The sequence below is a fragment of the Coturnix japonica genome, chromosome 8 (genome assembly GCF_054131305.1).
Source record: "Coturnix japonica strain WE chromosome 8, WE-NBRP24, whole genome shotgun sequence".
In the NCBI taxonomy this organism is placed as follows: domain Eukaryota; kingdom Metazoa; phylum Chordata; class Aves; order Galliformes; family Phasianidae; genus Coturnix; species Coturnix japonica.
The window spans coordinates 14,902,532-14,929,676 of NC_140670.1; the positions used below are offsets into that span (position 1 = coordinate 14,902,532).

At 42.5% G+C, this 27,145-nt stretch overlaps 1 protein-coding gene across 50 annotated transcripts in view; it reads left to right on the forward strand.

Annotated features, from left to right (window-relative positions):
• The window catches only part of CAMK2G (calcium/calmodulin dependent protein kinase II gamma), a 120,577-nt gene that overhangs the window by 59,621 nt on the left and 33,811 nt on the right, over positions 1-27,145 (forward strand). For 46 of the 50 annotated variants that reach the window (XM_085554293.1, XM_085554294.1, XM_085554301.1 and 43 more), the window contains exons 3-12: positions 801-860; positions 12,631-12,685; positions 13,236-13,301; positions 15,147-15,219; positions 18,467-18,569; positions 19,460-19,543; positions 20,383-20,477; positions 23,010-23,132; positions 25,369-25,452; positions 26,100-26,142. In XM_085554293.1, coding sequence (XP_085410419.1) covers positions 801-860; positions 12,631-12,685; positions 13,236-13,301; positions 15,147-15,219; positions 18,467-18,569; positions 19,460-19,543; positions 20,383-20,477; positions 23,010-23,132; positions 25,369-25,452; positions 26,100-26,142 — 786 coding nt within the window. Of the gene's footprint in view, positions 1-800; positions 861-11,470; positions 11,554-12,630; positions 12,686-13,235; positions 13,302-15,146; positions 15,220-18,466; positions 18,570-19,459; positions 19,544-20,382; positions 20,478-23,009; positions 23,133-25,368; positions 25,453-26,099; positions 26,143-27,145 lie in introns of those variants that run through there. The other 4 variants (XM_085554326.1, XM_085554328.1, XM_085554329.1 and 1 more) reach the window with 2 other exon arrangements.

Consider the following 27,145-nt stretch of genomic DNA (forward strand, 5'->3'; position numbering starts at 1 on the left):
GCTGAAGATCCCCTGCTTCTAGGGTAAGATGAGCAGAGTTACCCTAGCTCTCTCTCCTTTCCTTGCGTTCACGCATGTTACATTTCTGGGGAGGAGAAACCATTTTCCGCTCTCTCTGACATGTTACTCTTTAATCCAGATGATGGTCCTGCTGAAACCAATGTTGCCTTTGGGCTGGAATTAGCATACTTAGCATTTGGGCAGGACTTCTTGCCTGGAGATCTGGAAGTGCTTGATCAGCATTTCATCAGTGACTCCATCCATGGGTACTGAAGTATGGTTACCTTTCGGTTCATCGGAGCTGGCAACATTCCCTACATCGTGTGTTGGCTGTGTGCAGCAGAACCTGTATAATTTCTCCCTCCTGCTCTTTCTTTCTTCCCTGATGTTTCTCTGGGCTGGCAGCAGGTCCTTTTCCATTTTCTGTGAGCTATTTCTTCAGAGGCTGTTCTCCAGCTTTGGGGAATGGGGATAAGTCTCAAAAGCCCTGGAACTGGCTTTGTGTGTTTGTGCAGTTGATGGAAGAGTGGTGTCTTTGTGTTGCTGTTACTATTCACTTGGAATCCAAGCAGGGAATATCTCTTTAGCACTAATTTTTTACTGGAAGCAGAGGTCCTCTGCAGCCTCATCTACAGGCACCTGCATGGCTCTCTGTTGTAGGTGGTTGTGTTCCAGCAATTCCCAGTCTTATCCAGGTTTCTGGGCATCAGCTGGGTCACTGTGTTCCTTTCTTTGTTGTACATGAGCAAGAGCCTCGTTCAGAGTTGTGGAGCTGAATACATTGTTTCTTTCTCTTTCAGATCACCAGAAACTGGAACGTGAAGCACGAATCTGCCGACTTCTAAAGCATCCAAATATTGGTAAGCATCCAAAAATTCTCCATGCACTGGTATCTGTGGGCTGTTCTGTATATGATGAAGAAGCAATTCCCACTAGCTCAGGATGTCACAAAATGCAAAGTAGCAGCTTTCCAGCTGAAAGAACTTTGTTGGATCTGAGTGCAATTGTAGAGGCAGGGCATGAGGAGGAGTGGTAACCACCTACAGTGATTTGCAGTGATGAATATACTAGCCAGTACCTTTACTGCTTGAAAATAGTCAGGATGACCAAAACTTATGTTACTAGCCGAGTTATTGGGATTCATTTGCCCTGCAAAGCTTATTGCACTTAGTTTAGTAGGTGATGTCAATTTTTATTTGGGACTTAAATTCACTTTCATCAGCTTTATTTTTGTCTGTACTTAAATCTTCTTGTCAGACCTCTCACAAATTAAATGTCGTGCCCAAGAGGATATCCTCTTTTGTAAGTAAACCCCACTGAAAACAGAAACATGTCACTTTCCTGCTTGGGTCCTACAGCTGGTTCTCCGTTTGTAATAAGTAACAATGTGACTGCTCTGTTGTGGTTTGGAAAAGAGTCTGGGAGAATGTCAGTGGTTCCTGCATCTTCTGCACAGCATTTTTTATTTTTTATTATTATTATTATTATTTTGTCTTCCTAGAAAGAATTTTTTTTTTTTTTGTCTTTATTTTAAGATATAAGAGTCTATTCATTCTGAACTCAGTGGGTGGATGTAAATGGAAATAAAGGAATTAAGGAAATAGAAATAAGGGATAAAGGAATTATTTTGTGCCTACAGCAAAGAGTTGAAATGTGTTGAAAAAGAAAAGAGAAGGTTGTAGCATCCATTCAGCAGTTATTTGAAAGACTTACCTGGTTAATGCTAGGCTTGTTTGCTCTTAAAAAGCTAGAATAATTCCATAGCCTCTAGTGGTAATCTTTCAAATATTTAGTTCTTCTATTAGACTTCAGAAAAAACATGCTTTGCTACTGTTGTTTCTATTTCTATCCAGTGTATACGTAGAAAGTAGTTTTTCTTTCGTCTAACTATCTTACATATTTGAAGACTGTTATCATGTCTCTTTTTAGCCTTCTTTTTCTTCAGACTAAACAAACCCAGTTCTTTCAGTCTTTTCTCATACGTCATATTTTCTAGACCTCTAGTCTTTTTTTCTTTTCTTTTTCCCTCTCTCCCTTGGACTCTGTCCACTGACTTCATATCTATCTTGAAATGTGTTGCCTGAAACAAGACATCAGAACCCGACTAAGACCATGTCCGTTTTGACTGTAGGGGGAAGAACTGCTTTACCTGTCACACCAAAATTATTCTTCTTTGGGCAGATGTCATTGGTTGATGGGAGTTTAAGGATGGCATTGATGCACATTTGCTTTCTGACATGTTATTGTATCAGACTACTTTCTGTGGGATCGGGCAAGCAAATAGTTTTTCCATTTTGTATAAATGAGGATTCCTATTGAAGTGGCTATTTCATTCATCCCAATTAAAATAAATATTAAGAAATCTACTGTGTGGGTCCTCTTCAGGTTTGCCAAGACCATTTTGATTTACTTTCTGATATTATATGTTTGCAATTCATACAATGTATTTAATAAACATGCCATATATTGCATGATATAGATAATTAATGAAACTGCTGAATACTGTTGGGCTCTGAACAAACTCTTAAAGGTGTTGATATGTTTTTCCAATTTGACAGTAGCAATTCTGGGTATCTCTTCTCAGTGACTTCTATACACATTCTAAGCTAGACCTGGATACGCTATTTTTTAGAACTGCTTACAGAAATAGCATATTAGATGCTGTCAGAAACCTTTCTTAAGTTCAGATACTACATGTGTTGTTGCTTCCATATTCCTTGGACTTTTTATGCTGTCATAGATCTGACTCAGTGGTAGATTTTTCTTGACGCGTGTTGGCAGTTAGTAGTCACCTGTTTACTGCGTTTCCCTGTTGTAACCTCTTCTGGATGTTTTCTGGGTTGTTGCTGTGTTTCCTCAGTGTGAGCTATGCTTAACAATACTGCACCAATCCAGAACTTAGCAGATTTTGTACTCCCTTTGGTGGGCAAATGAAGTTGTGTTGTTATTATTTCTGTTGGAAGCTGAATTGCAGCATGCCCTGCTGTTTTGCTGTGACACAAACCTCTAGTGAGTCTAGCGCAGAGGACTGCGAGGCACAGCCCTGTGAGCTGGGGTGCTTTTCTCTCCTGCCTGCATGCAGAATATAAAGCAAACCTGTTGAATTTGTTTGCTGCCAGACAGTTGACTCTGGTGTGATGGTTCCAGACTGTAACACCCCTACACTGATAAAATAAATGTTTGTCTGGGCATGAGGTAATGGTGATATTTCTGTTTGTTGTTACTCTTTGTGAAGTGACCACTTTCTAAGCTGTGCTTGCACACCTTCATTGAACTTCATCCCTAATTATAGGCTCTTGCTCTGTAACTGGGTGTTTTCTTGTCTTTAGATGCGTATTACGGCCAAGGTAATCACAGAGGAGTAATCCTTCAAAGAGCTTAGTGTTGCAGTGCGGTTATTCCTTGATCCAGAAAGCATGTTCATTTATAGACAGAAGAAAGTTGTCCTGAGGCAATTTTCTAGTTTCCAAAGCCATGTTTGTTGTACATACCACGTTCTCATTGGGATCCATGCATTTGAAATTACCATTACAAATGGTCATGTCGTACTTTATTTCAGTAGAGGAAGGACTTAATTCCTTAGATTTCAACTCGTGTTTTTGATTCTTTCTGGAGTATTTATTGTCCAGAGAAACCCTGTACCAGCCACTCACCAAATACAGCCAAGTTGGTTCAACATCAATCAACCTTCTGTTCTAAAAGGAATATGGATGCATCCATTATTCAGAATATGAGAGTGTCAGAAAGAGGCAGAAAGCAGCGCTGTTAAAACCTTGCTGTCTGTAAGCAGATAAAATGCTTGTGGAAGCTGGCAAGAGCCATGACTCCATGGGGAATTCCACTTCTCCTTGAACAACATACTATTTCAGTGATTCACATATCTATAAATCTTGTGGGCATTTGACACGAATGTATTTGGGCACATGTAGAAGAGTAAGTGAATGATCTGTTGCTCTCTTCCCTTGGTCCCTGCTTTGCTGGAAAGAAGCAGGTTTCTCCAGACACGCTTGCAGTTCTGCCCTCCAGTTGCAGATGTTTTCCTGTTTGTGCCCCTGAAACTTGTGCATTTAAGATAAAGTAGGCTTCACCATTGCCTTCTTTTTGTGTAGAGTGAAATTTGTGGTGTTTTGAATGTCACCACTTTCTTATTGGAGCAGCTCTTTTGGTCTCTTAGTTTTAAACTTAATTTCAGTTAGCTGGTGTATTTGATTTTTAAGTCCTCAAATTCAGCTGCTGTCCATGGATTCTCCCATGGATAATTCAGGTTTTTGCATTTTGCTACACAGCACCTACCAGAGTAATCACACAGCTGGGAGCCCCAGTGTCTTCCAGCAGTCTTGTTCCACATAGATGGGAAGTGCTAGATTCTGAATGTGACCTTTCCTGCACTAGAACTCTCAAAGCAACGATGCAGAATTTGATATTACTTACTCATAGGTCTGAAAACTGTTCTCTAGCATTCCTGTGTTTGTCCATCCTGCTGTTAGATGTTCCCCTCCTACTTTTAAATTTTCTTAGCTATTCCAGCCTAAATATGTCCCTCCTCTTTGGACCTGTCATCAGATGAGCTGTACTCTTTCTTAGATGTTTTTAAATCAACCATACAAAAGTAGTTCTCGAATATCTTTTGTTTATAGCTCAAACTGAGCACTTTGTTATTTTTACTTTCTTTGTGTCAGTTATTGTATCCTAGCTCATGGCAGCCTTTGCTGTGAAGAATTGCATGCACTTAGCTCTGGAATAACAAAAATACGTATTTTAAGAGAGGCTGATAGTGCCAAATGACGAAGCCAAATTCTTCTTCTGATTTCTGCCTCTGTATCCTTTTCTGAACTGCTTCAGAGTTAACTTCCTTGAAGGAATTTATAGCTGTAGTGAAGTGCTGTCCTCAGCATCTCCTGAAATTACTGCTTTTTCAGGTTTTTCCTACTTCTGATTTTTTTTTCTCTCCAAAATATACTTGCAGTTCAGTGATTAAAATTTTTCCTTCTATCTTCTGGCTTCTTTAAGAATAAACCATGGTTCTGGACAATTCCTTATTTAACATATGGAGAACATGGCACAGAAATCTCCCGTGGATTAGCAGAATTTGTATTGACCTGGTTCAGTTTTATTTCATTTGGAAATGATCTTTCCTGTTACCTCTGTCTTGTAGGAGTGATTTTCATGGATGTTTATTTAACAGCACACAGTTCATCTGTGCTTAAGTAAGGATGATGATCAAGGTGTGAGTCACTTCAAGAAGGCTTCTGTGCTTCTTTGTGCAGCCCATTGTAGAATATCACAATGCTCATAACTAGCTGGAGTAGGAAATGGGGTGTGTTGATCATGCAGACCCAGTGTTGGAGTTGTCTCAGCTCCTACTGAAGTTCACTCGTGCTTCACCTTGAGTATCTCTTGTTGAGCAGTCCCTAACTTCCACCATCCCCTGCTGCTTGGGGTGCGTGCCTAGCACCTTTTCTTAACAGGAGATCTGAATTGCTTCCTTAGTGAACAAGAAAATGCTGTAGGCTGTGTTTTGCTGTAAACAGCAGATTTCCCTGTTTTCATTTGGCTGCAGACATCCAGGCTGCTCCCCTATGGAAGCATGGTGGTTTCCACTTGGGATAACAGTTCTGGATGGTCATGATTGCGCCATTATCAGGAGAGTAGGAAATATTCCTGTTAACGAACGCTTTTGGCTCACATAATGTTTGAGTAAGACATAGTAAGTGTTATGTATCGTGCACTGAACTTCAGCCTTCCAGTACAGACATTGCAAAATGAAAGAAAAAACACCTTTACTTGGCACTGAAATGTTTAAAAAAATACTTTGTGTGTTTTTGTTATTACTTTTACATTTTACCTCTGCAGAAGGACCAGTTTCTCAATAGGAAAGATACTGTTTTCTATGCAGCTTCTTCCTAGGCTGTGGATTGCTGTACACCCACAAGAAGGGCACTGTCCTGACCTTACACTTTTTAGGGTCTGAGTGTTTTTTGAGAACATTTAGAAGAAAAAATAAATCCCATGTAGTGTTTTGTGCTCTTGAAGACTGTCCCTTGTCTTTCCTTCAGAGCCTGCACTAGCCTGCTTCTACCTGAACAGAGCTGTGTTAACAAGCCCTTCTTCTTCTCTTCTTTTTTCCAAAGCTTTAAAACTGCGATTAGTGTGAAATGCTGTGGGCCTGAGGAGCTGGCAAGCTGGTATTTGTCCGGCATCCTGTAACCTCCCTGTGTCAGATTTGGAGGCAGAAGGAAGGAAAGAATCCCTGATCCTGATGGACTGGTTAACACCAGCACACGATGTCCTGTTAGCTAACTGTCCTGCTGCTGTTAGTTACTGCTCTAACAAAGCTGGTCATTAGCTGCTGGAACAGATGATTTCTAGGGGATTATTTGCATTACACAATTTAATGCTCTTTAATAGCAAATTTTTAATTAAAAGGAGAGTCCTTTTGGAAGCAGCCTGAGCAGCTGCAGCTGAATTCTGCGTGTTTAATGTAATTAGAGAAACAGCTGGGGTGGGAGCTGAGCACCCAGCTCCCAGGCAGTCACAGGCTTGTGGTGGCTCCTTGTGGGACAGGCGTCCTGGGAGCTGTGAACCATGCAGGGAGCATCCTGGCATGCAGCCAGGCTGGGAGGCAGTGGGACGATTCCCGAGCAGGCTCTCAGGCTGGTGAGCAGCTGGGGAAGTGGGCTGTGGGTGGGAGCCATCTGTGTCAGCTCACTTGTCGCTTGTGCTGCCACAGACGATGGTGCTCAGTTTGCAGTCTGCTGGGCCGTGTGTATTTGTATCTGTAGTTTCAGCATCCCCTGGCACATTGGAGAGGGCACCAGGCAAGGCATCTTTGTAAGAGGGCTTCAGCAGGTTTTATCCTCCTGTATCATTTTGCTTCTTCTGGCATACGCTTTTTGAAATATGCCCCTTGTGGCATCTCTTTCCTCCTCCCTTTCTGTGTGGTACAGGCAAATATTTGGCTGGGAAATACTGAGAAGTGAAGCTTGGCTGCTTCTAGTGAGTGGCTGACTGTCTAATAGCATTGTTCAGTCCAGGAGATCCTAGAGCACTTTCGAGTTTGCAACACTAAGACTGCATGAAAGAGTTAGAGCATTGCAATTACCATGACCCAGGAGACAACCAGAAGCCTTGGTTTCCTTGTGTTGGCTCTGCTGCATGTACTGCAACAAAGGCAACTTAATTTGAGAATTCCAAGTGTTGTATAATCACAGTACATGATATCTATTGGTGCAGGGTGGGCAATAGTATGTTATATTTTCCCATTAAATCTAAATGTTTTAAACTCTGGGTTCAGCAGTGAATTTAGATTTATCATACAAGCTGACCCTTTCCTCTAGCTGAGCCCTGTCACTAAGGGCAGGCAGGGACCGTTGGTGTATAGGAGTGAGCATGTTTCAGCTCATGTTAAATTTTCCTAAGCAGAGATGAATAATTGTGAAGATAGAAGGAATGATCCCATGAAATTATTCTTCTGCTTGTATATTTCTTTGCCTTGTGCTGCGACTTCAGTAACTGTTCTGTTTGCAGAGCAAACCTTGCAGCACTTTGATGGATACCATCCTGCCTTATAGAGGAGGCTCATCCTGGGCTTGCATGGCAGATGTGAATGCTCTGGGCATTGAAATAAGAGCAAAACAATGATAAAATTGGGCACACAGGGCAGAGCAAAGGGAAGATGTAGATCAAGTCAGCTAGCTCTCATCTGTGCTTGTCATTTGGCTATCAGTTTGCTTTCTAAATGTGACCCTTTAACAATAAGATGCCTGATGTTGCCCTTCCTTGTCTTTTTATATTTCTGTTTTATAGGTGAACTTTCATAAAACTGAAAGATTCTTCTGATTCCTTTGTGGTTCACTTCAACTTCTGTATTTACAGTCTTGCTTTGTGTGATGCAGCAGCAAGTGCCATTGGTCATTAGGCTGATACAGTCTGTTTTGTTTGAGATTTTCATATTATGATCAGTTGCTTTGTACTATGCTTAGGCCTCAGGGAGCTGCAGCTGCCCATACAGGGTCATATAATTCAGGAAGAGATGGAAAGGGAATGAAGACATGATTTTTTGGGGAAGATGGGTAGTTTGCTGTCACTGCTTTTGTGTTGTCAATTATTTTTATAAGTCTCCTAGCAAGCTCTATGGATGGTGCTTCCTATACTGGTAATGGCAGCTTATGTAGGACGGGAGCTGTAGTTCGATGGGTTAAGACTTGAGAAGAAATAGGAAAGGGAAAGATGCTTAAACCAGTAAGTGAGGTTGTGCCTTGTATGTAGGTGGTGGCAAACAGCAGCTCTTTAACAGTGCAGTGTTACAGGTGTGCATTTGCATTTAAAATTGAAGGGACAGTGGTAGCAATCTCCTTCTGCCAGGTGGAGTACTCCTCTGGTACCAGCTTCCGGACCATATATGAAGAAAGCTTGGCTGTTTTTTTGTCCTGATTTAAAAACAAACATGAAAAAACAGCCCCCCCAAAACAGTAACAGATTCTGCTTTTTTTGTTAGCAGTTGTCCTGACATTGCTTGCTGGTGCTGTGGTTTATTTTCGTTATTGCTGAAGTTATCTGTAAGACTTCAGTCTTACAAAACTAATGTGCCTGTGCACTGTACGAGCCTTTTGCTTGATGTGAATGGGACTTTTTTTCTGTGCTCTGACTAAAACCTTGGGTGAAGTCTTTCACCATATCCTGTAACTGACTTAGAGCCTTGTTGTCTGACTTGCTTCTGTTTTCTTTCTCACTCCCCTCTCCTTGTCTGTGCTTGCTAACCTTCGCAGTAATTGTTCTTTCATCCATCAAAGACCTTTGACGTGGGAATAGTCATAAGGTGACCATGAATGTGCATGGTGTTGGCAGGGACTGATTTTCTACATCTGCAAGAATTCCTGTGGTAAGAGTGTTTGGCCTGGAGGAAAATATGTTTTGGATTTCTGCTTCTGGGTGACAAAATCAGCTCATGGAAATCATCTACATTGTATTCTGGTGAATAGAGCAAGGTCATGTTCCTTTGGTCTCCTGTATAGTTTGTTCATCTTTTGGGAGACCCTGTGTTTCTATTGTGCAATTTCCTTGTTGCTGTGACTTGCAGCTCTATGTGGTGTGTGCATCTGTCTAGCCAGCTGTGCTGGGCATGGACATCCCTGTTCCCATGGTGGGAGAAAGAAAAGGGGTCTATGAGGAAAAGAATTGCTGGATTAGTTCTTTCATTAATTCTTATTTTTTCTTGTTGTTGATTGTCAATTTTCATTACTCCTTTTTACCCTCTTCTAGCATCTACATATGATTTCATTTTTCACCCTGTCATGTCAATAGGTTACACAGGTATGAGCAGGCCATGTGGACTCTGCTCAGCTGGTTGAAGCTGAACTTAAGCTAATAATGAAGACATTAAACATATCCTTGCATGGTAGGAAGGCCAGCAGTGGGTCTGCAGGTGTGGTGGCCACTGAGTTAACATATAGAGGTGCACTGGGTGCTTTCTCACTTCCACCCCTGGGCATTGCTTTCACCTCTTCCTTTCAGTGTCAATGTGAAGCAGGTATGGGCTAGAATTGAAAGTCATGAGAGTTTTGGCATATTCAGACTTGTCTTTCTCAGCCCACCTCATCATCACTCTCTTTCACAGTTAAAGTCTGAAGTTTTAAGCTGTTGCTTATTATTTCTCTGCAGGGTGCTGGTGCCCAGTGCCCTCTCTCCTATTGCTTCTCTGATGTTCCAGCGTTACCTGTGAGCTTTGCTACCTAGGCAGATTAAATCCTGTGCAAGTTTTGTTCAGCGTTTCTCTGGGTGGCTGCGAGGAAGCAGCTCCCTTGTTAAGTTAATGGGCTGCATCCTGCCTCCATGGTCTGCTCTATTTTGCTGTGCAGCCTTAGGGTGATGTATGGCACTGGTATTTATGAGCCAATAAATACAGTTCTCTGTTCTCCTGTCGTGGTTCCGCACCTAAGTACACAAACAGTGTTTTACTGTCCTTGAAGGCTCTTTCTGCTACCTCTGCCAGTCTTTGCCAGTTGAATTGCTGCTTCCTTCCTCTTTCAAAAGGCATCTGACAAAATCACTTTTCTCAGGACAAAAAAAAAAAAGTTACCAAAAAGCTCCTTCGTATTTTATATTTGGTTGCAGTTTGCTTTCTGCATCTTTGTGTCAGAGTTCAGATTTCACTGTGTTTTTCTTCTACCTGCAGGCATGTGCTGCTCCTGGCTGCAGCTTGGCCCACTGGTGGCTGTCCTCCTCCACTGTTGGGATCTCATTTGTGCTGCCTCCCTCTAATCTGCTGCTTCTGGCAGCACTTCGCTGACCTTTCAGGTGCCAGAGGGTGGAGAATGCTTTCTGGCACACTGAGTGTTACCTGACATGACCTTATTAGCACGTTCAGCTTTCCTTGAAGTTTCACCATCTGTTCCTTCTTCCCTTTTTATAAGGTTTCTGCACGGGCTTTTGCCTGTGTTCTGGGCGTTAGCTCTCGCTTGTGTAGTTGCCTTTTGTGTATACATCAAACAATCCTGTACGTTGCAGTGAAAATCTCATGGCATTGGAGTGAAAATTTGCCCTCCACTGGGAATCCAAGTATTTGCTTCAGTCACTTTATGTCTTGTTCCCAGTCGTGAATGGAGATGTTTTCTCCTAGGAGATACCTTTTTCTGTATTTTTTGAAATGTCACCTCTGCTGAATTCTGCCAGGTGCTCAGGGAGCAAGTCCTTGTATAAACACAAAGTTGTATTGCAGTGAAGTTAATACAAAGCTGACTAAAGCTTGGAAGATATTTCTATTTTAGTTATTTATTTTACTGCGTATTATTTCAGATATTTAATTCTTAAATGTGCTACATCTCTGTTTTCAGCAGAGGAAACAGTTTTACGTCAAATACCCGCATTATTGTACCTCTGACTGTACTTGCTGGTTTGCTGTCTTACGCCTTGTGGAGTGCTGCTCCCAAACCTCTTCCATTAAAAGAGATACTGAAGAGAGGAAGTTGGTCAAAGGACCAACCTGGACAGCTTGCAAATTATGGCAGGGAAAAAATGCTGGAGCATGCAGGAAGGAAGAATGCAGTTCTTTTAGGAAAGGTATAGGAAGCGGTCTGTACACTTCTATACTACTCTTAATTTTGTGTTTGTGGGTGTTTGCACGCACATGATGCAAGAAGAATAAGAATAAAGCATTGAGAAAATGTGTGGTTGTTCCCTATGAGATGGGAGCATGTGCCAAGAGCTGGTTTGAAACATTTCCAAGATGATGATGGTAACTGACGTCATGGGCCAATAAGAGGTGCAAACTGACCTCCTGATGCTGACAGAGAGATAATTGTTGTGTTGGGAAAAGCCAAGACAGGTTGCTTGTGTTTTACATGGAAAAGAGTGGAAGACAGGGAAGGGATGCAAAGTTGTGGAGAGGGATGCTGTAGTGATGGAGAAAGATAACTTGATTTGTAGAGATGAGAACAGTAATGTTACTTCAGTCAATACTCAATTACAAGATGTTGCAGTGGCTGAGACTCACTCGAGGCCCATCTAGTTGTGTAAATCAATAGGGAAATCCTGTAGATGGAATCAGTAAATAAGGTAACCAACCTATCCTAGTCTGGGTGTGACAGTTTAAGGACTGAGTCAAGTAGCACTGCTAGTTAGTGACTCTGATTGGTGAGGAAAAGAGTGAAGTTTTTCAACAGGAGAGTAAAGCTAAGAGAAGGATGTGGAGATCTGAGAAACCGAGCTCTTCATTTTGTATTGCTCTTAAGTTAGAATTCATCCATGGAGCATAAAAGAAAGTGAGGCTTTGATTCAGATAGGAGGAAATGGCACTGGAAGTGAAATTCATTTCTGTTGTCTGTGTGGATGTAATCATCATCACTATTTTTCTCTTGTAACACGGGGAAGGATAACAGGGCCCCAGAGATCTCACAAAGTATCTGGGGCAGCCCATTGTAGGTACAACCCTGGTGGTGAAGAATATGAGAAAAGGCAGAAGTTATTTTAGGCAACAGGAGAGGATATGTGAGGAAGTTGAGAGAGGATTAAATTTTGAGGACAGTTGTGGTCATTTATGTCTTTAGTAACAAATAGATTAGAAAAAATGAAACAAAAGAGTCTGAATTTCAGGTAATGATTGGGGAGGTGTAAGTTGGAATGAAATGAGGAAAAGGAAGTAAAAGGAAGAGAGAAGTTTCATTGAGCTTTACAGGTAAAAGGTAGAAGGGAGATGGGTAGCACCAATGTACAGGTGGGCTTGCATACGGATTTTGGTGCTTTTTACATGTATTATTTTTGATTGGAAATTCTGAGAAGGGCTTGGTGAAAATAAGAATGAGTGGGGAAAGACTGCAAAAAGTGAGCATGGAAGAAAGAGTGGGTAGATATGAAAGGAGAGTGCTGAAGTTCTAGAAGAGGAGAATGAATGGTCAAAGACATTCAGAGTTTGTTTTGGCGCTGGGGTGAGTTGGGCGTATGTGAAGGACACCCATCTGTTCCTTTGAGATAAGAAAAGGAAATAGGTCACTAACTGAGCACACAAAGTGAAGGGCATGGGGAATTAATGGGCTGAGTTGAGGGGGAGCTTGTCTGTGTGGCTAGGCTTGATTTGTGAAGTGTCATATTTGCTACAAGCCCTGTAAATCTCCATTTCTTGATTGTGTTTTGCAGTGCGGCTCCATGACAGTATTTCAGAAGAAGGTTTCCATTACCTCGTCTTTGATCTGTAAGTGTCTTTCTTTGGCTTTGATGCTTCATCAGCGGTACAGACATGTGGATGCTTGAGTAAGAGCAGAATAAAAACCACCTGAATTCTCTCTTTCTCTTCCAAGACCTGTACAAAACTAGTTCACTTCATAAAAAAACACTGACTGTGTGGTAGGGGATAGACCAGGAAAGCTCCTGGCAGCAAGTACAAGTGTGGGTTGGTAAACATGGGCTACCTGTGACTTTTGTCCCTGAGACAGTTTGCCAGGATCAAAGGAAGGCTTGGCTGCCCAAATGTAGTATTTGCTGAGCCCTGTGGATGCATGAGTGTTTTTGCTCAGTGCATTGAGAGTGTTCTGAAAGCTGCCAATGCTGGTGCTGTGTTTGTGGAGCTGCCCTCGTCCTTCCGTACCACAGATCCCTGCAGAGGCTGCTGAACGTGGACTGCAGTGGGGTTGTTGAGAAGGGATGTAAGCATAGAGGCAGCACAGGCCCCATGCAGCCTTTTGGCTAGGCTTGGTCAGCTGGGCTTGGACAGGCTCTGTAACAAGCTTAATTTTATACTCCAGGGTTACTGGTGGGGAGCTGTTTGAAGATATTGTTGCCAGAGAGTACTACAGTGAAGCAGATGCCAGGTAAGACTGTTTCCAGACCCTTCTGTGTGTGCCATGTGTGTTGGCAAGCGGGATGAATTTCCTGACTGATGTTCTGTGCATGGTTTTGTTCTGCAACTCTTGCTCCCTATCTGGAAAAAGCAATCTTTCTTTCTGCCATTAGAATAAACTATTGTCACCAACCAGCCTGACTCACCATAGCACTAGCTCTTGCTGCCTGCAGACGCTGCTGTTGTCGTGTGTTCTTTGCTGGGAGCTCTGTTGCTAGCAGCTTTGTCCGCCTGACCTTCCTGGTGACGGGGTGTCCTTAGTGAGTAACACAGGGGAGAGCTGTCCTCTGGCTGTGGGAAAGCTCTGCCTGCTTGGCCTCTGCCTTCCTGTAGCAAGGCTTCCAGTTGATCATCATCTTCCTCACTGCCCCTCATGCCAGTGCCTGTTCTCTGAAGTGATGAAGAGCTGACTGTGACTGACACTGCTCAGGAAAATACTGCCTGTGCTGGGGGAGAGGGAGAAGCTACGTGAGCCTTTCTGGAGGTGCTCAGACTTCTGACTTTAGGCTGGGCAAGACTCACAGTGCCCATAAGATGACGGAATGAAACTCCTCCTCCCTTTCTCCCCCCATGCTGTGCTGAATTCCAGAGCAGGCTGGGAGAGCGAGGGAGCGAGGTCTGTGCCAATCTGCCGCACTTGGCTCGCCTGGGACACCTCACACTTTTGCCATTTTTGGCCAGAAAATCTCTCTCACTCAGACTCAGCTCTGTTCTAATTATACATTTTTGTTTTGGGAGCAAGGAGATATTCATGGACTCCAACCCTGAGGCTTGTGCTGCCAGCTCTGGAGAGGCAGGGGTAACATACACAGTGCTTCATCTCTCCTCTTCCTTTTCTCGATCTCTTCCCATCTTTTAATGTAGACGATTTCCTTTCAGTGAAGTATTTTTAATTTGTTCCCCTGAGATGCGCAGAATTCAGTGAGCGGACAGTGAGCTCACAGGCACAACCCATTGGAGTTACCCACATGCTGACTGCCAAAATGCCCGTGTCTTTCTAAGAGCTGAGTAGATTTGTGACAGAATTGATCATTTCAACCAGAAATCTCTTCCATGGTTGTGTTGCACTGTTCTAACGTGTCAGGTGTAAAGGTGGGGTTGCTTTTTTTTTCTCTGTGATTACGACAAGGAGAGTGACAGAGGCATTGGTTTTCTGTAAGCTGGGGCAGTGCAGCACACTGTGTTCAACACAGGCTGTCTGCTTTTCAAATTGCTAACCTCTTAAGTGGGATCTGTACTTAAAAGGCACCCAGTAAGCGGGTGTGTACACACGCACATTGTGTATGTAAAGTGCTTGAGATGCTGCTTTTAAAGCTTTGCAAATTGGCAAGCACCCAGGAGTCTTCATCCTGAACTTACTGCAGGAGTTTGCTGCTTTCTAAAGTTTACTCTATGCTTGGAGTAGCCTCGTTCAGTGTTTCCTGAAGTGCTGGGCCTTGCGTGCCCAGTCTCAGCTGCTGTTCTCAGCTACCCGTGTGTCTCAGTTCCCTGTGCAGGGTGGGCATTACTGGCTAGGGGAACTAGTGGGATGCTTTAGTGCAGTGGAAAGGAAAGGAAGGGGACAATGACAGATAGGCAAGAAGCTCTGTGGTCCTAATGTAGCTAAGATGTCTAGCATCCTATTGCTGAATGGATGGGAGTGTTAAATGGTGACAGCACTGAGCTGGGCATCCTGTGGGCACAACCAAGGGATTCAGCCTGGGGCCCTCAGCTCTCCATAGTACAAATATAAAAGCTGGGAAAATGCTCTGGGATGAGGTGCCAAATATATGTATATGCATGTGTAACTCGGTGTCTCTCTCCCTTTATTTTGCAGCCACTGTATTCATCAGATACTGGAGAGTGTGAATCACATTCACCAGCATGATATCGTGCACAGGGATTTGAAGGTAATATTTCCTCTGTGCCACAGAGGCTGAGGAGCAGCCAGGGCATCATTGGAAGAGGCAAGACAGGAATTACTTTGCCAGCTAGCAGGGCCTTGTCTTTTGTATCTTCTTTATTTGTTTGTTTTCATTTTGTTTCCCTTCACTACAGCTGGGCACAGTTGTTCCTGAAGCACAAATTCACTATATTTTTCTAGAGAGTGTACTGAGTTCCCAAGGAAGTTATCGTTCCTCATGAACTTTGTCAGTGCTCAGCATCTCTGAGGGAGCTCCTGGACTGTGTAGTTGTGATATCAGACAGCAGTGGACTTTCAGAGAAATTTGGGTAGGATTCATTATAATGAAGGACGCTTTCTGGTCTGCTGTTGAAGAGATCTCTAGAGACCTGGGGCACTCTCTGTTCAATCTGCCAGGATGAGTTTGTCTAAATAGAACATGTATATTTTTATTCTTCACTGTTGCCAAACGCATGCCATTGGGCTAGGACAGAGATGCACAACAAGAATTTTTCATGTTATTTCTTTCTTTACTCATCAGTAGAAGCTTTGGATCAAAATACAAAGCTGCTGGCTAGTAGAACAACGAGTAAATCAGCCGTCTGCCACTTTGACACATTTATAGACACAGAGCCCCCACAATGGTCTTACTTAAAACTCCCTTCATGTGTGGTGCTGGCTGTACTGGGAGCTGGGCGGGCTCCGGAACGAAGAGGCTTGTGCAAGAAGGTCTACCTGCCCTGCAGCCTTCTCTGTCTAAAATGGGGTTGGTGATGACCACCTGTGGTCCAGTGAAATTTAATGCAGGATGACACCTGCTACTAGTGTTGGTTCTAGATTGTTATACAGCACATAACAGGTAGAAAAATATTTTGATAGAGTTGCAGAATGATTGAGGTTGGAAGGGACTACTTGGGATCATCTAGTCCAACTCGACTGCTTCAAGCAGGGATACCTAGAGCATGTTGCAAAGAAGTAAAAAATGTGTTGCAAACTCAGTGGCAGTGTTCTGCCACATCCTGTATTAAGTGGAAGGTGTTCCTGCCTACAGCAGGGAGACTGGAAGTAGGTCTTTATGGTGTCTTTCAACCCAAACCAATTTCATCTATTGGGCGGATAGTAGCTCTTAGTATTTCTGGCAGACTCCCATGCAACACTCTTGGCTTTCTGATTCAGAGCACTGTGGACAGTGATCTAGTGTGGAATGGCTGCTCAGAGTTTAGAGCTGATACCTGCCCATGAGAAGGGCAACTTCCAAGAGGCACTACTTCCCAAAATTAGGGCTTCTGTGAAAATAGGTAGTGTTTTCTAGTGCAAGATGATGCCAGTTTTCTTTTGTATCCTGTGTTTCTACATCACCTATTTTGCTTCCCAAGTTTCGTTTGTGTTAGTTGTTAACTTGTTTAAAACTAGACACTCCCCACAGTACTTAATATATTTCTTGTGTTGCTTCCTCCAATTCACTGAAACATTCCAGGCCTGAGGATTATCCATTCCTTTTAGAAATAATAGATCTCATGCTCCTTATTTAATGTCATAGCTCTTTGCCAAAAGCTTGGCCTTTCAGAATCAGTGTACAATAACTGCAGAACTTGCTTCATGTGAAGTTGTCTCTTGCACCTTTTGTAAACTGGCCTTCTGGCTCTTGTTCTCTAAAAGAACTTAGAATATCAAACTACCCACAGGGACAAAACAGTAAGAAACTGAGGAATGCATTCATTCCTTACGAAAAGTGCGTGTAGGCAAACATGCATGGATGATAAACACAGCCTTGCAGTGTTTGTAGTTTAGAAGGAAATGATGCTTAGCTGGCATAAGCTTGACCTAAATTTCAGTGTTTCAGGCCAAGCCTAAGAGTGACCTGAAGTTCAGAGGGATTTTCAGAATACTTCACTGGTCAACTGCTTTAAAGACTTGTTTATACTGGTGAATTTTCATAGCTTAATTAACACAGGCTTTTCCACATAGGGAAAAAATGGTGCCATCAAAGTTTATTGAGAACCATTCCCCCTTATTTTCATGTCATTTATGGCAAGGGCTGTGATGGGCAAAGTTTTCCTCCTTTCTTTCAGAGCAAAAGCAAGGAATGTGTCCAGTACTTTTAAGGCATGTGAATGAGCATAGCATCTCGTTCCTGTTAGGCAGAACAGGGGTGGAGTGTTTCAGGGGGGTGAAAGTGGCAATCAGGATGCAAAAACACAGCTTCATTAGATTTGTGAAAAAGAGATGAAGTCTCATTTCTGTATTTCCAGGCTTCCATCTGTCTGGGTTAAAAACTCAAGTTGATATGAATTGCACAAATGATCAGAAAGGAGTAAGATGTGAAATGACATTTGTCGTTCCTTGTCTCTGTTGTGTTTCCTGCTGATCTGTAATAGCCACCACCTGAAAGCCTTTGAGGTTTCAATTAGTCTGTTGTAACTAGCTGCTGTGGTGCTACAGAGGAAGCTGCTGACTGTCTTGGTACAATTCTTGGAGCTGTACTGAGGCTTCTGCTGAAGTCTTCTACTGGAACACAACAGAATTATGACTCAAGTAAGATTCACATGATGGGAAGGAGTAGTCTGTCTCCCATGCCTGGCACCTGGAGCAAGTGACATGGTTGCACATAGTACAGGTGATAATGGCAGTAGCATGACACCATATTTACTACTGTGTGTAAGGATTTGCAGCATGAAAACAATAGCATACGAGAGCACTCAGTGTTGTTGCCAATTTGAGGTTGAGGCTTTTTCTGTAAGGGATGAAAGCTACTGCCTATCTAGATGATGCCATCCCACATTACAGCTCTGTATTTGGCAGACCCTATTAACATCATATTTACTTTTCCAGTGCCTTGAGGACTATGTAATGTTCATGGGGAGAAACATCACTGTAGATTTTATCTGCTGCATCCCATTCTCTTCCCTTGCTCCACATTACTTTCTGCGGGGATGACAAAAACAAATTTTGGGTTCTGTGCTTCAGGAACTGTACTGTCAGTGCCCTCTGGTGTCAGCTTGTAATGTATGGGCTGGACTGGGTGAGGCTCCAGCTCCTATAGAGGATTTGTATTAGATTTGAAGATTTTCTGCCACTCTAGGTCAAGGCCATTTGTTGTTGTTGCTCTGCTTTCATCTGAACAGCTTAAGTGCGTGCCTGCTGTCAGCAGATTGAATTTAATGATGTGAATGCAAAGATAGAAGGTTTTAATGAGGATATCAATCTTTCATTCTTACCCCCACCCTTTTTTTCTTTTCCTTTCTTCTCCCCAGCCTGAGAATTTGCTACTGGCAAGTAAATGTAAAGGTGCTGCTGTCAAACTGGCTGACTTTGGACTGGCTATTGAAGTGCAGGGAGAGCAGCAGGCCTGGTTTGGTAAGAATGTTTGAGGTTTCTCACTTCTGCTCACCCCTTTACTGATTGAGTTGTACCCATCCTAGGCATTCTCTCTCAGCTCTTCCAGCATTTTTGCGTGCATTTAGTACAGCTACTTCCACCATCCCAGCCTCTGTGTCCTCAGATATGAGCCTCTGCACAGAATGACAGAAAAAAATGTCCATGTATTCCTCCATTTTTCTGTTATTGTTTAGTAGATTCTAGCGTCAGAGGTGAATGCAATTGCTAAGTTTAGACCCTGATCCAAACTTTCCTATGACTTAGGAGTGCAGAGATCTGGAATTTTGTTTGGTCATTTTACAGAAATGCACTTGAACCGGCCTTCTCAGGCACATTTGGATCTTTACTGTACCTTTGTTTAGGTAAAACATAATTAGAAATGAGATCTTCTCAGGCTTAACATCAGCTCTGAGACTCCGCAGTGCTGTGGAGATTCTGGAGAGACAGCTACATCTCCTGATCTGCCCACACTGTTTGGTAATGGGATATGTCCCATCTATATCTAGCCTTCTCCAACTCCAAACCATTACACGTAACTCTGATGTGAAGCATATGGGATATACAGTGTACGAGTTTGTACCCAGCTAGTTGCCATGCTCCCTCCTTCTTTTCTGTTTTTCTGTTCTTCCTGCAATACACAGATGTTCAGCCTCGTGTGGTTTTCTTTCTTTCTCTCTCTCTTTTATTTATTTATTTATTTATTTATTTATTTATTTTTTGTCTCATTCTGTTGGTCTGCCTACAGAGAGCCTTGTCAAACATGGGGTTGGGGATACTAGGTTTTGAAAGTTATGGATAGTGGATTTTATGATATGATAATATCCTGTTCTGCTTGAGAACTGTACTTCATGTCATTCATTTCCTGGCAGGGTTTGCTGGCACTCCAGGCTACCTCTCCCCTGAAGTCTTAAGAAAAGATCCTTATGGAAAACCAGTCGATATATGGGCATGTGGTAAGATTCTGTCCAAATATTTTATACTTTATGCAACCTTTTCAAATATAGGAGCAATTCCTTACAGCCTATTGCTGGGAGGGTGCACAATGCTCCTTGTTGGGTGGAGAGATGAAGACACTTGAGAATAAGCACCTTGTGTAGCTGGAGTTACTGTTAGAGCCTAAACTCCTTTGATTCTGGCTCCTAATTCTTTCTTCAGGCCATCCATCAGATGCATGAAACTTGAGATAGGGCTGTTCTGTGCTTTGCAGAGTCAGTTGTTTTTAGGCCACTGCAGCAATTTCCTATCACACTAACTGTAGAAAATGGAATACTGAACAGAGGTGTAAATATATCTGAGACTGATAAGTTTAGAGACATGTGATATCTGTGTTGCCTGATGTGGACTGTACAGTTCTCTGCAGGCCAGGAGTGATAGTTTTATCAATGACATTTTTGTCCCAAGACCGTGCACAGCAAGCATCTAAAAACTGATTCCTTCCTAAAAAGTCCCCTGCTGCGCAGCAACCCCAGGGGATGTGACTTCATTTATCATGAAAGCAGCTGGGAGTTGTGGCTCACCAGCCAAGATAATGGGGGAGGAGGGTAAAGGACATCATGCACCTGTTCTAGCTCCTGATGGCTGGGGTTAAGAACTGAACATGAAGTGCCAAGATGAGATTCAAAAGAGGAGAAGTCTGTACTGTCTTTTAGTATCTTGGAGAACTAAATATGATGACAAGTGAAGATCTAGAGTAGTCATTGTCTTGGGGACTGTCAAGAGGGAAGGTAGATGGGCTGAAGGAGTAATTGGCATATTAGCCTAACCAGAGTGTATCTGTGTCTCTCCCTCCCAGGAGTGATTCTGTACATATTACTAGTGGGGTACCCTCCCTTTTGGGATGAAGATCAGCACAAACTCTATCAGCAGATCAAAGCCGGAGCCTATGACGTAAGGGCACTTTCTTGCTGAGTACCTGCATGGGTGTAGAAGCCATCCAAAACATGGCATTATCTTGGCGTCCAGCAGCAGGCCCCAAGCTACTGTGCAAAATGATGTTTGGCGTGTTCATACATCTCGTCTTCTCTGCCTGGGATACAGTCCTGTTTGGGGCTACTGAGAGGATATGTGGACAGCATCGCAGAGGGCATCGAGACATTATTGGTCATTAGGGAAATGCAGAGCTGGAAATGGAGATGGTGGACAATGGTGTTTTCTACTGTGTTTGCCACAGAGTGCTGAACATGTAGGCAATGTTAACGCTCTAAGGGGAGCAAAAGGAAGGTAGACTGAAGAAGCTGGTCTTAATCAAGGTCTAGTTAAAAGTGTTGGGAACTGTTCTGGAGAATAATAGCTTACATTAGGACCGCCTATCTTCTCTGTGGTGCAGTGGAATTTACTCCAGCAGTGGACTGTGTGGAGCCCAGTGAGAAGACTTGGCTGGCAAGAGCTTTTGGAGGAGTGTTTTTGTGGAGGGATCAGCATGTTGGGTTGGAGTATGTAGTGAAAACCAGGCACTTCTGGAATAGTTCTCAGAGAATGCCAAACCTTGAGGTGCAGGAGGCGCCTGAAGGAAAGGAGTAGGAAAGAGATTAGCATTGGGGAGCAAAGATTATGTAAAATATGGTCTGGACATGACAAGTTGAATGTTTGAATTAAATTTTTCCGCATGAAGAGAGGCCTGGGAGGAGAAAAGGAATTCCTAGAAATACTAGCCTGCAGAATTGAGTACTAAGAGGCAGTTGGGGAGTTCATTTTGTTGGGCTACATTGGGGCTTAGATGGGGGGAGGGAGCTGAGGTTCTGATGGACCTCATCTGCCTCTCAGATTCGGGGCCTGAGTCCATGAGAGCTGCTATACTGGTGAGAACAAAGATCTGCCTTACCCTGTGTCTTGGCTCAGTGGCTTCCTGAGAGAGAAGTGATGTATTCATATTTGATAGCTTTAAATGGATGTGTGTTTGTCTCTTGCCTTCCTGCCCCTTTTGTTGCTGTGTTCTTTCTGTGTTGCTTGTTCTCATTTGAAGTGATTTTGTACTAATTATGTAGATGGGGATTTTCAAAGCACTTCAGGGATTAAGTAGCCAACACTTTCTGTAGATCATGAGGAGTGAATTGTCTGATCCCTGTGCCTCCAATACTTTGTCAACTTGTTTTTGAATTCTTGTCTAGAAGAAGAGATTACAGTAGATTCTTCCCCTTATCTGTGTGGCAGAAAATAGCTCAGGTTTTACTAGCGCATACTCCCTGATGTCCTTATCCCCCAGCACTGGACTTCTATCTGCTACCTGTAGAGGCAGTGACAATTGTAAACTGGACCTTGTGCTATTGGAGAGGGGTTTTGCAAGACATTGTTATGAATATTTCAGTGTTGGAGTGTGTGGGAAGTGTCTTGGTTGAGAGCTATTATCATTTTTGAGTAGCCTCCTTCAATGTTTTCCGAGCAAATTGTGTAATGTGTTGCTGATGTCTGAGAATGCAGAAGTTGATAAATCAGATAAGAGTGCATTTTCATGATCCAACAGAGCAACGTACAAGATGCAGGAGAAAAGAAATGGGATAAACTTTTTCTTAATGTTGTAGTATGTAAGAAAGTTGTCTTGGGATAGATCAATCTTCTCTTCCCTGCTTCTTTAAAGTCAGGGAACATGTAACCCAACAGCAATTATCTTTGAGGACTCAAGTTCACCCGTGTTTGAATGGTAGATGCATAAGAGTGAAACTTACCACATTTCGTATTAGCATGCTGTCATCTGTACAACATGCAAGAATCTGGAGGATGGTGTAAACATCTCATCTGGAATCATAGGTGAGAGGAGTTACCCTCTCCTCCATGACCGGCAGCTAAAACTGAGATTATTTTCTTTGTTTCCATGCTTCTGTGTTCCCCTCCTCTATAGCGCTTCTTTTGCTCCCTGAGTAATGTTTTATTGTATGATAGATGCTTGCAAACAACTTGCCAATGCATTGCTAGGCCTAAGTGACTGGGATTGTTCCAGTATGTTGTGCTTTATGGTAGGGAAGATATACGTGATAGGATTTTTGTGTCAGTGGTTATTGCTTTCATGAAGCTTTGGTGCAGTTATGTTTGTGACTTTTGTATATGCTGTTGCAGCTTCTTTGTGTGTTGGAGAAAGAGCAAGGTAGGATAAAAGAACCTAGTGCTTGTCTTTATGTCAGAACTCTGTCAAAAAGACCTATGACTTTACTTTAACTGTTGAGTATGTAAGAAGTTCAGAGGTACGAGTGATGAGACACCTGCCTGTGTCTGATGAATGGTACAGGTATGTCCTACTGTCTGGTATATTTCATTTGCTGGATTCATTCAGCATGACGTTTTCCAAAATTTATGGTTTTCTGCAAATATATAGCCCTGGTATTAAAAGGGCAAAAGCTGGAGTTCAGTTGTTTAGAAGAGAGAATCTCTTTTGCTAGTAGGAAAGGATATTTTCAGTTCATCATCTCTCCTTTCTTCCTCTTTCAGTTCCCATCACCTGAGTGGGACACTGTGACTCCTGAAGCAAAGAATTTGATCAACCAGATGCTGACAATAAACCCAGCAAAGCGCATCACAGCTGACCAGGCTCTCAAACATCCATGGGTCTGCGTAAGTGTTTTTCTCTGCTACACTTTGACTTGTAGTTTACCCTGAACTGACACATCAAGAAGACTTAGCTGCAGAGGAGCTCAGAATACTATAAATCTATCAGACTGTGATTTTTGGAGGCTGACCTTCAACAAGCCAACTTCGTCATACTGTGGTGCTTTTATTGCCATTGTAGGAAAAAATGAATGCCTCTTTCTTTTACAAGTCTTGTGAATGTCAATAGTTTCTGTTTTTCTCCACATCTCCAATCCCAGTACATATCATCCTAAGATGTCAGATGCAACAGGCAAAATATTTTAGGATTATTTTGTTCTTCATCTTAAGCTTCAATTTATTGCACTGTATCTTTGCAATGCTGGAACATTTCTGCTGTGTTTCAGCTTGACTGGTTGTAAATTTCAAAGCAGTGTAAGGTCTTTTGTGGCCTTCCTATGTAGTTATTTTTTGCACTGCCGGATTCTACACATGGGTGTTTTTCATCTTTTGCAAAGTGGACAAGGAAATCCTAGAATGTAGCTGTGAGTGGGCACAGGGAAGGGCAGCAGTGGCACACTTTTTTTTTTAATCTCTGAAGATTATTTCCAGCTAAGTCTAAGCAGATGCTGTTGTAATACCGTAATGTACTTCTGCTTTCTATGCATCTGATGTGTTTCTTAACTCATTTGTTCTTCAGAAATTGTAGTTTTTCCTTCCTCCACAAACCAACAAATTAGCTATTTAACCTTATTTATGTGAACATCTGTGTAACAGTAGAGTGAGCTGTCAAGCAATGAGTTACTTGGAAGTCAAGATTTTACACTAGCTGAGACTTTATGCATCTCTGAGGGCTTTTTTCACTCTGTGCATGTTTGTCATCAATAGCAGCTCCTGTATATTTAACATTTGTTCCAGTGCCTGTAACTAAAACTGTATATACTACAGCTCACTCCCCATGATGATGTAATATAAAATGGTGAAAGAAAGGATTTTATTCTCTGAGTTATGAGGAGTTTGGTTTCACTTCATAGCCATTTGTGGTCTACATAGACACAACATAGGCCTTCATACTGGAGATATGTTTTCTCTGAAGCAGATGTGAGAAAAAGTCTCACTGTTTTATCTGAATCACTGAATTTTAGCATCTCTAAACTTTGGAAGTACATCCTGATTTTCTTAAGGCAGAGATGAACAAGTGGACATCAATGTCACTTCACAGGAGGCTGGTTAAGTAGTGATTATCCAAGTTGTTGTGGAATTCAGCTTATTTACTTTCTCCTTCCATACCCTGATGCATAGTGCAGCAGATGACTAGTTCAAAGTCAGGATGAAAGCAGAGATTTCCTATGGAACTAGATGAATCTGAGTGTGGTTTATAGTTCTCTTGGGCATTGCATATTTTCTTCCAAGCAGAAGAAAGGTAATGGCTGGTCTGTACAGTCTGATCTGCCAAGTTAGTCGTTCTCCCACTGTCCTTGTAAAGGGAATACAGGCTTGCAGCTCTGTGCATGAGCGACAGCTACTTTGGCATTAGTCTCTGGTTTCCTCATGTGCTCTAAATGCCTGGCAGCATCAGTCTCTGTTTTCCTCATGTGCTCTGAATGACTGTCAGCACTTCTGGGAAGTCCTCTTTTTGCAGCTGATGGGATCCCAGTCTACTGTGGGTGACAGGTGTGCATCACTGGCTAGAGATTACGCCCTGGTTTTTGTACTGATGTAATGTATGTATATTATTATTTCTCTTAGACACTGAAAATCTATTTTTGCAAAACTGATGAAAAGATGTTGAGGTCTCTGTTAGTCAGGCACTTAGGTGCAAGGAGTTACCAGGATGGCTGCCACTCTCTAATATTTACTTACTGCTTGGAATTTTCCATTGGAGGCTGTTCATAATGCAATCTGTATATTTTCTGTAGTGTCTCCAAGTCAGACCTTCATGGGTGTTCTTGTTAGTTTGACTTTGCCTTATTAGTATTTTGACCCATGATGTGTGTGGGAGACATAGAGCGTTGATACTCACTTGTACTTGGGCCACATTTTTCTTAGGCACAGTCCTGTAACGGTCCCCTGACTAGACATTTTCTGCTAGTTTGGGAAGTTTGTAAGCTATGAAATGGCCGCAGTGTTTTGCAGCCATTCAGTGATGAGAGGTTCAGCCATGTTGGTTTTCATATTATGATGATGTGATAGTGAGGAGAGCTCCCCAAGATGATTTAGTGAGACTAAGTTGCTGGTTTATTTTTCTGTTCCTGTTTTTCAGCAACGATCTACTGTTGCTTCAATGATGCACAGGCAGGAGACTGTGGAATGCTTGAGAAAGTTCAATGCTAGAAGGAAGCTGAAGGTAAGTATATCATAACTGATGGGTAGGTTGTTGTTGTTAACATTCTGAAGTTGAGGTTAATGCTTTGCTGGCAAAATATTTGTTATGATTAGATCAATTGTGTTAGTGAAGTACCTTGACTCCAGTACAAGGTGCTAAAAAATTGTATTGAGGAGCCGTGTAGTTTCTTTCTCCAAAACTGCAAGCTTCCTTTGTTGCTGTGCTGTATAATTGTGTCTTTTACTTCTCTGCATAAAAGTAGAAGTAAAACAGCTAATTTTCAAATTCTGAGGTTTTTAGTTGTGATCACTCTCCACCTCTTAGTAGTAGTATATCGGGTGCCTTGTAGCTAAGGAAAGCCTCTGGATTTTGTGCGGAGCAGCTACTTGCAAGCTAGGAGGCAAGTGAGTGTTTAAACACCGTACTTGGTGCCATTTTAGATCTCCAAGGCTATATCCTCCTCAGCCTCTAGCAGCTGCTCTAGAAAGGCAAGACTGAACGGTCTCATGCCAAGTCCAGCAGCCACATACTGGAGATCCTAGGGCTTTCAAGAGTAGCACTAGTATGCCTCTGTGTTTTGGTATCTAATTCACTCTGTTCTCCATGGGTAAAGTCCCTTCCTGAGGTGAGTGACACTGTCTGTTATCCCTGCTTTTTCTCCCTCACAGGGTGCAATCCTCACAACGATGCTTGTGTCTCGGAATTTTTCAGGTAAACTTTCACTGTTTCAATTCCTTCTCTCATTTTGATTTGTGTGAGTTGTGGGATGTTTAAACCTTTCTGTGGTTGGGTAGGGTGGGAGGAAACATGCTCAAAGCTCATCCTGATGCAAGAGAGGTCACGTTGCCTTGGCTGGTGATCAGTGTGAGAAAAGGAATGATTTGTTTGAGGAGGAGCGCTTGAAGCTGTATTCTGGTACAAGACAGGCAAAGTCAGCTGCAACAATCCCCTAATGCTATTTTGTAATTTTGGGAAGTTTTAGCTGGCATTTATCAGTTTTATTGTCTGAAACCAATAAGAGTCAGGAATACTTGCTCATTAGCAGTGATTGTTTTAGATTTGTGGCAGGGACATAGAGCAAATGATGTTATTGGTGAGAATGGGAGCAGGAGCTATTTGAGTATTGTATTACTTTGACTCAACAAAAAGGAGTCTGGAGCATCTAACTATTAGAGCTGTTCTTTTTGGAGTCTCAGAAGTGGTTTTCATCCTTTCAAGCTTAATAACTGGTAGTCTGGCTCCCACTCAACTGCATTACGTAGTGCACTTAGTGGAGACGCAAATCTCAGCATGCAAATCAGTACTTTTTGCAAGATGATTGTCCTGGCTCAGCGCGTTTATGTGGTGCACTCTTACCTTATGTGTTCACTTCCATTTGGGTGGAGAACATCTATCTGCAAGTGCTTTTGTTTGTAGAATCATTTGCTTTCTTTGTCCTCACCACCATTTCTTCTCTCTTAAAAAGGGTGATCATTTAATTAATGAGTCAGATTTTTATTCCACCTGACTCCAGTTACTTTCAGGCAAAAGTCTGCTGTATGCATTATAAGTGATGAAGAATGAAAAGGAGGTGTGTTAATTTCATCTTGCCACTTACCAATGGCAGAAACCAATACTTACACTCTGTGTGATGTTGTAGTAAGCATTTAAGTAGAGTGAAAACCTCTGTGAAATGATGTAGGTGATGACAGAGCCTTTATTTGAGAAATAGGCG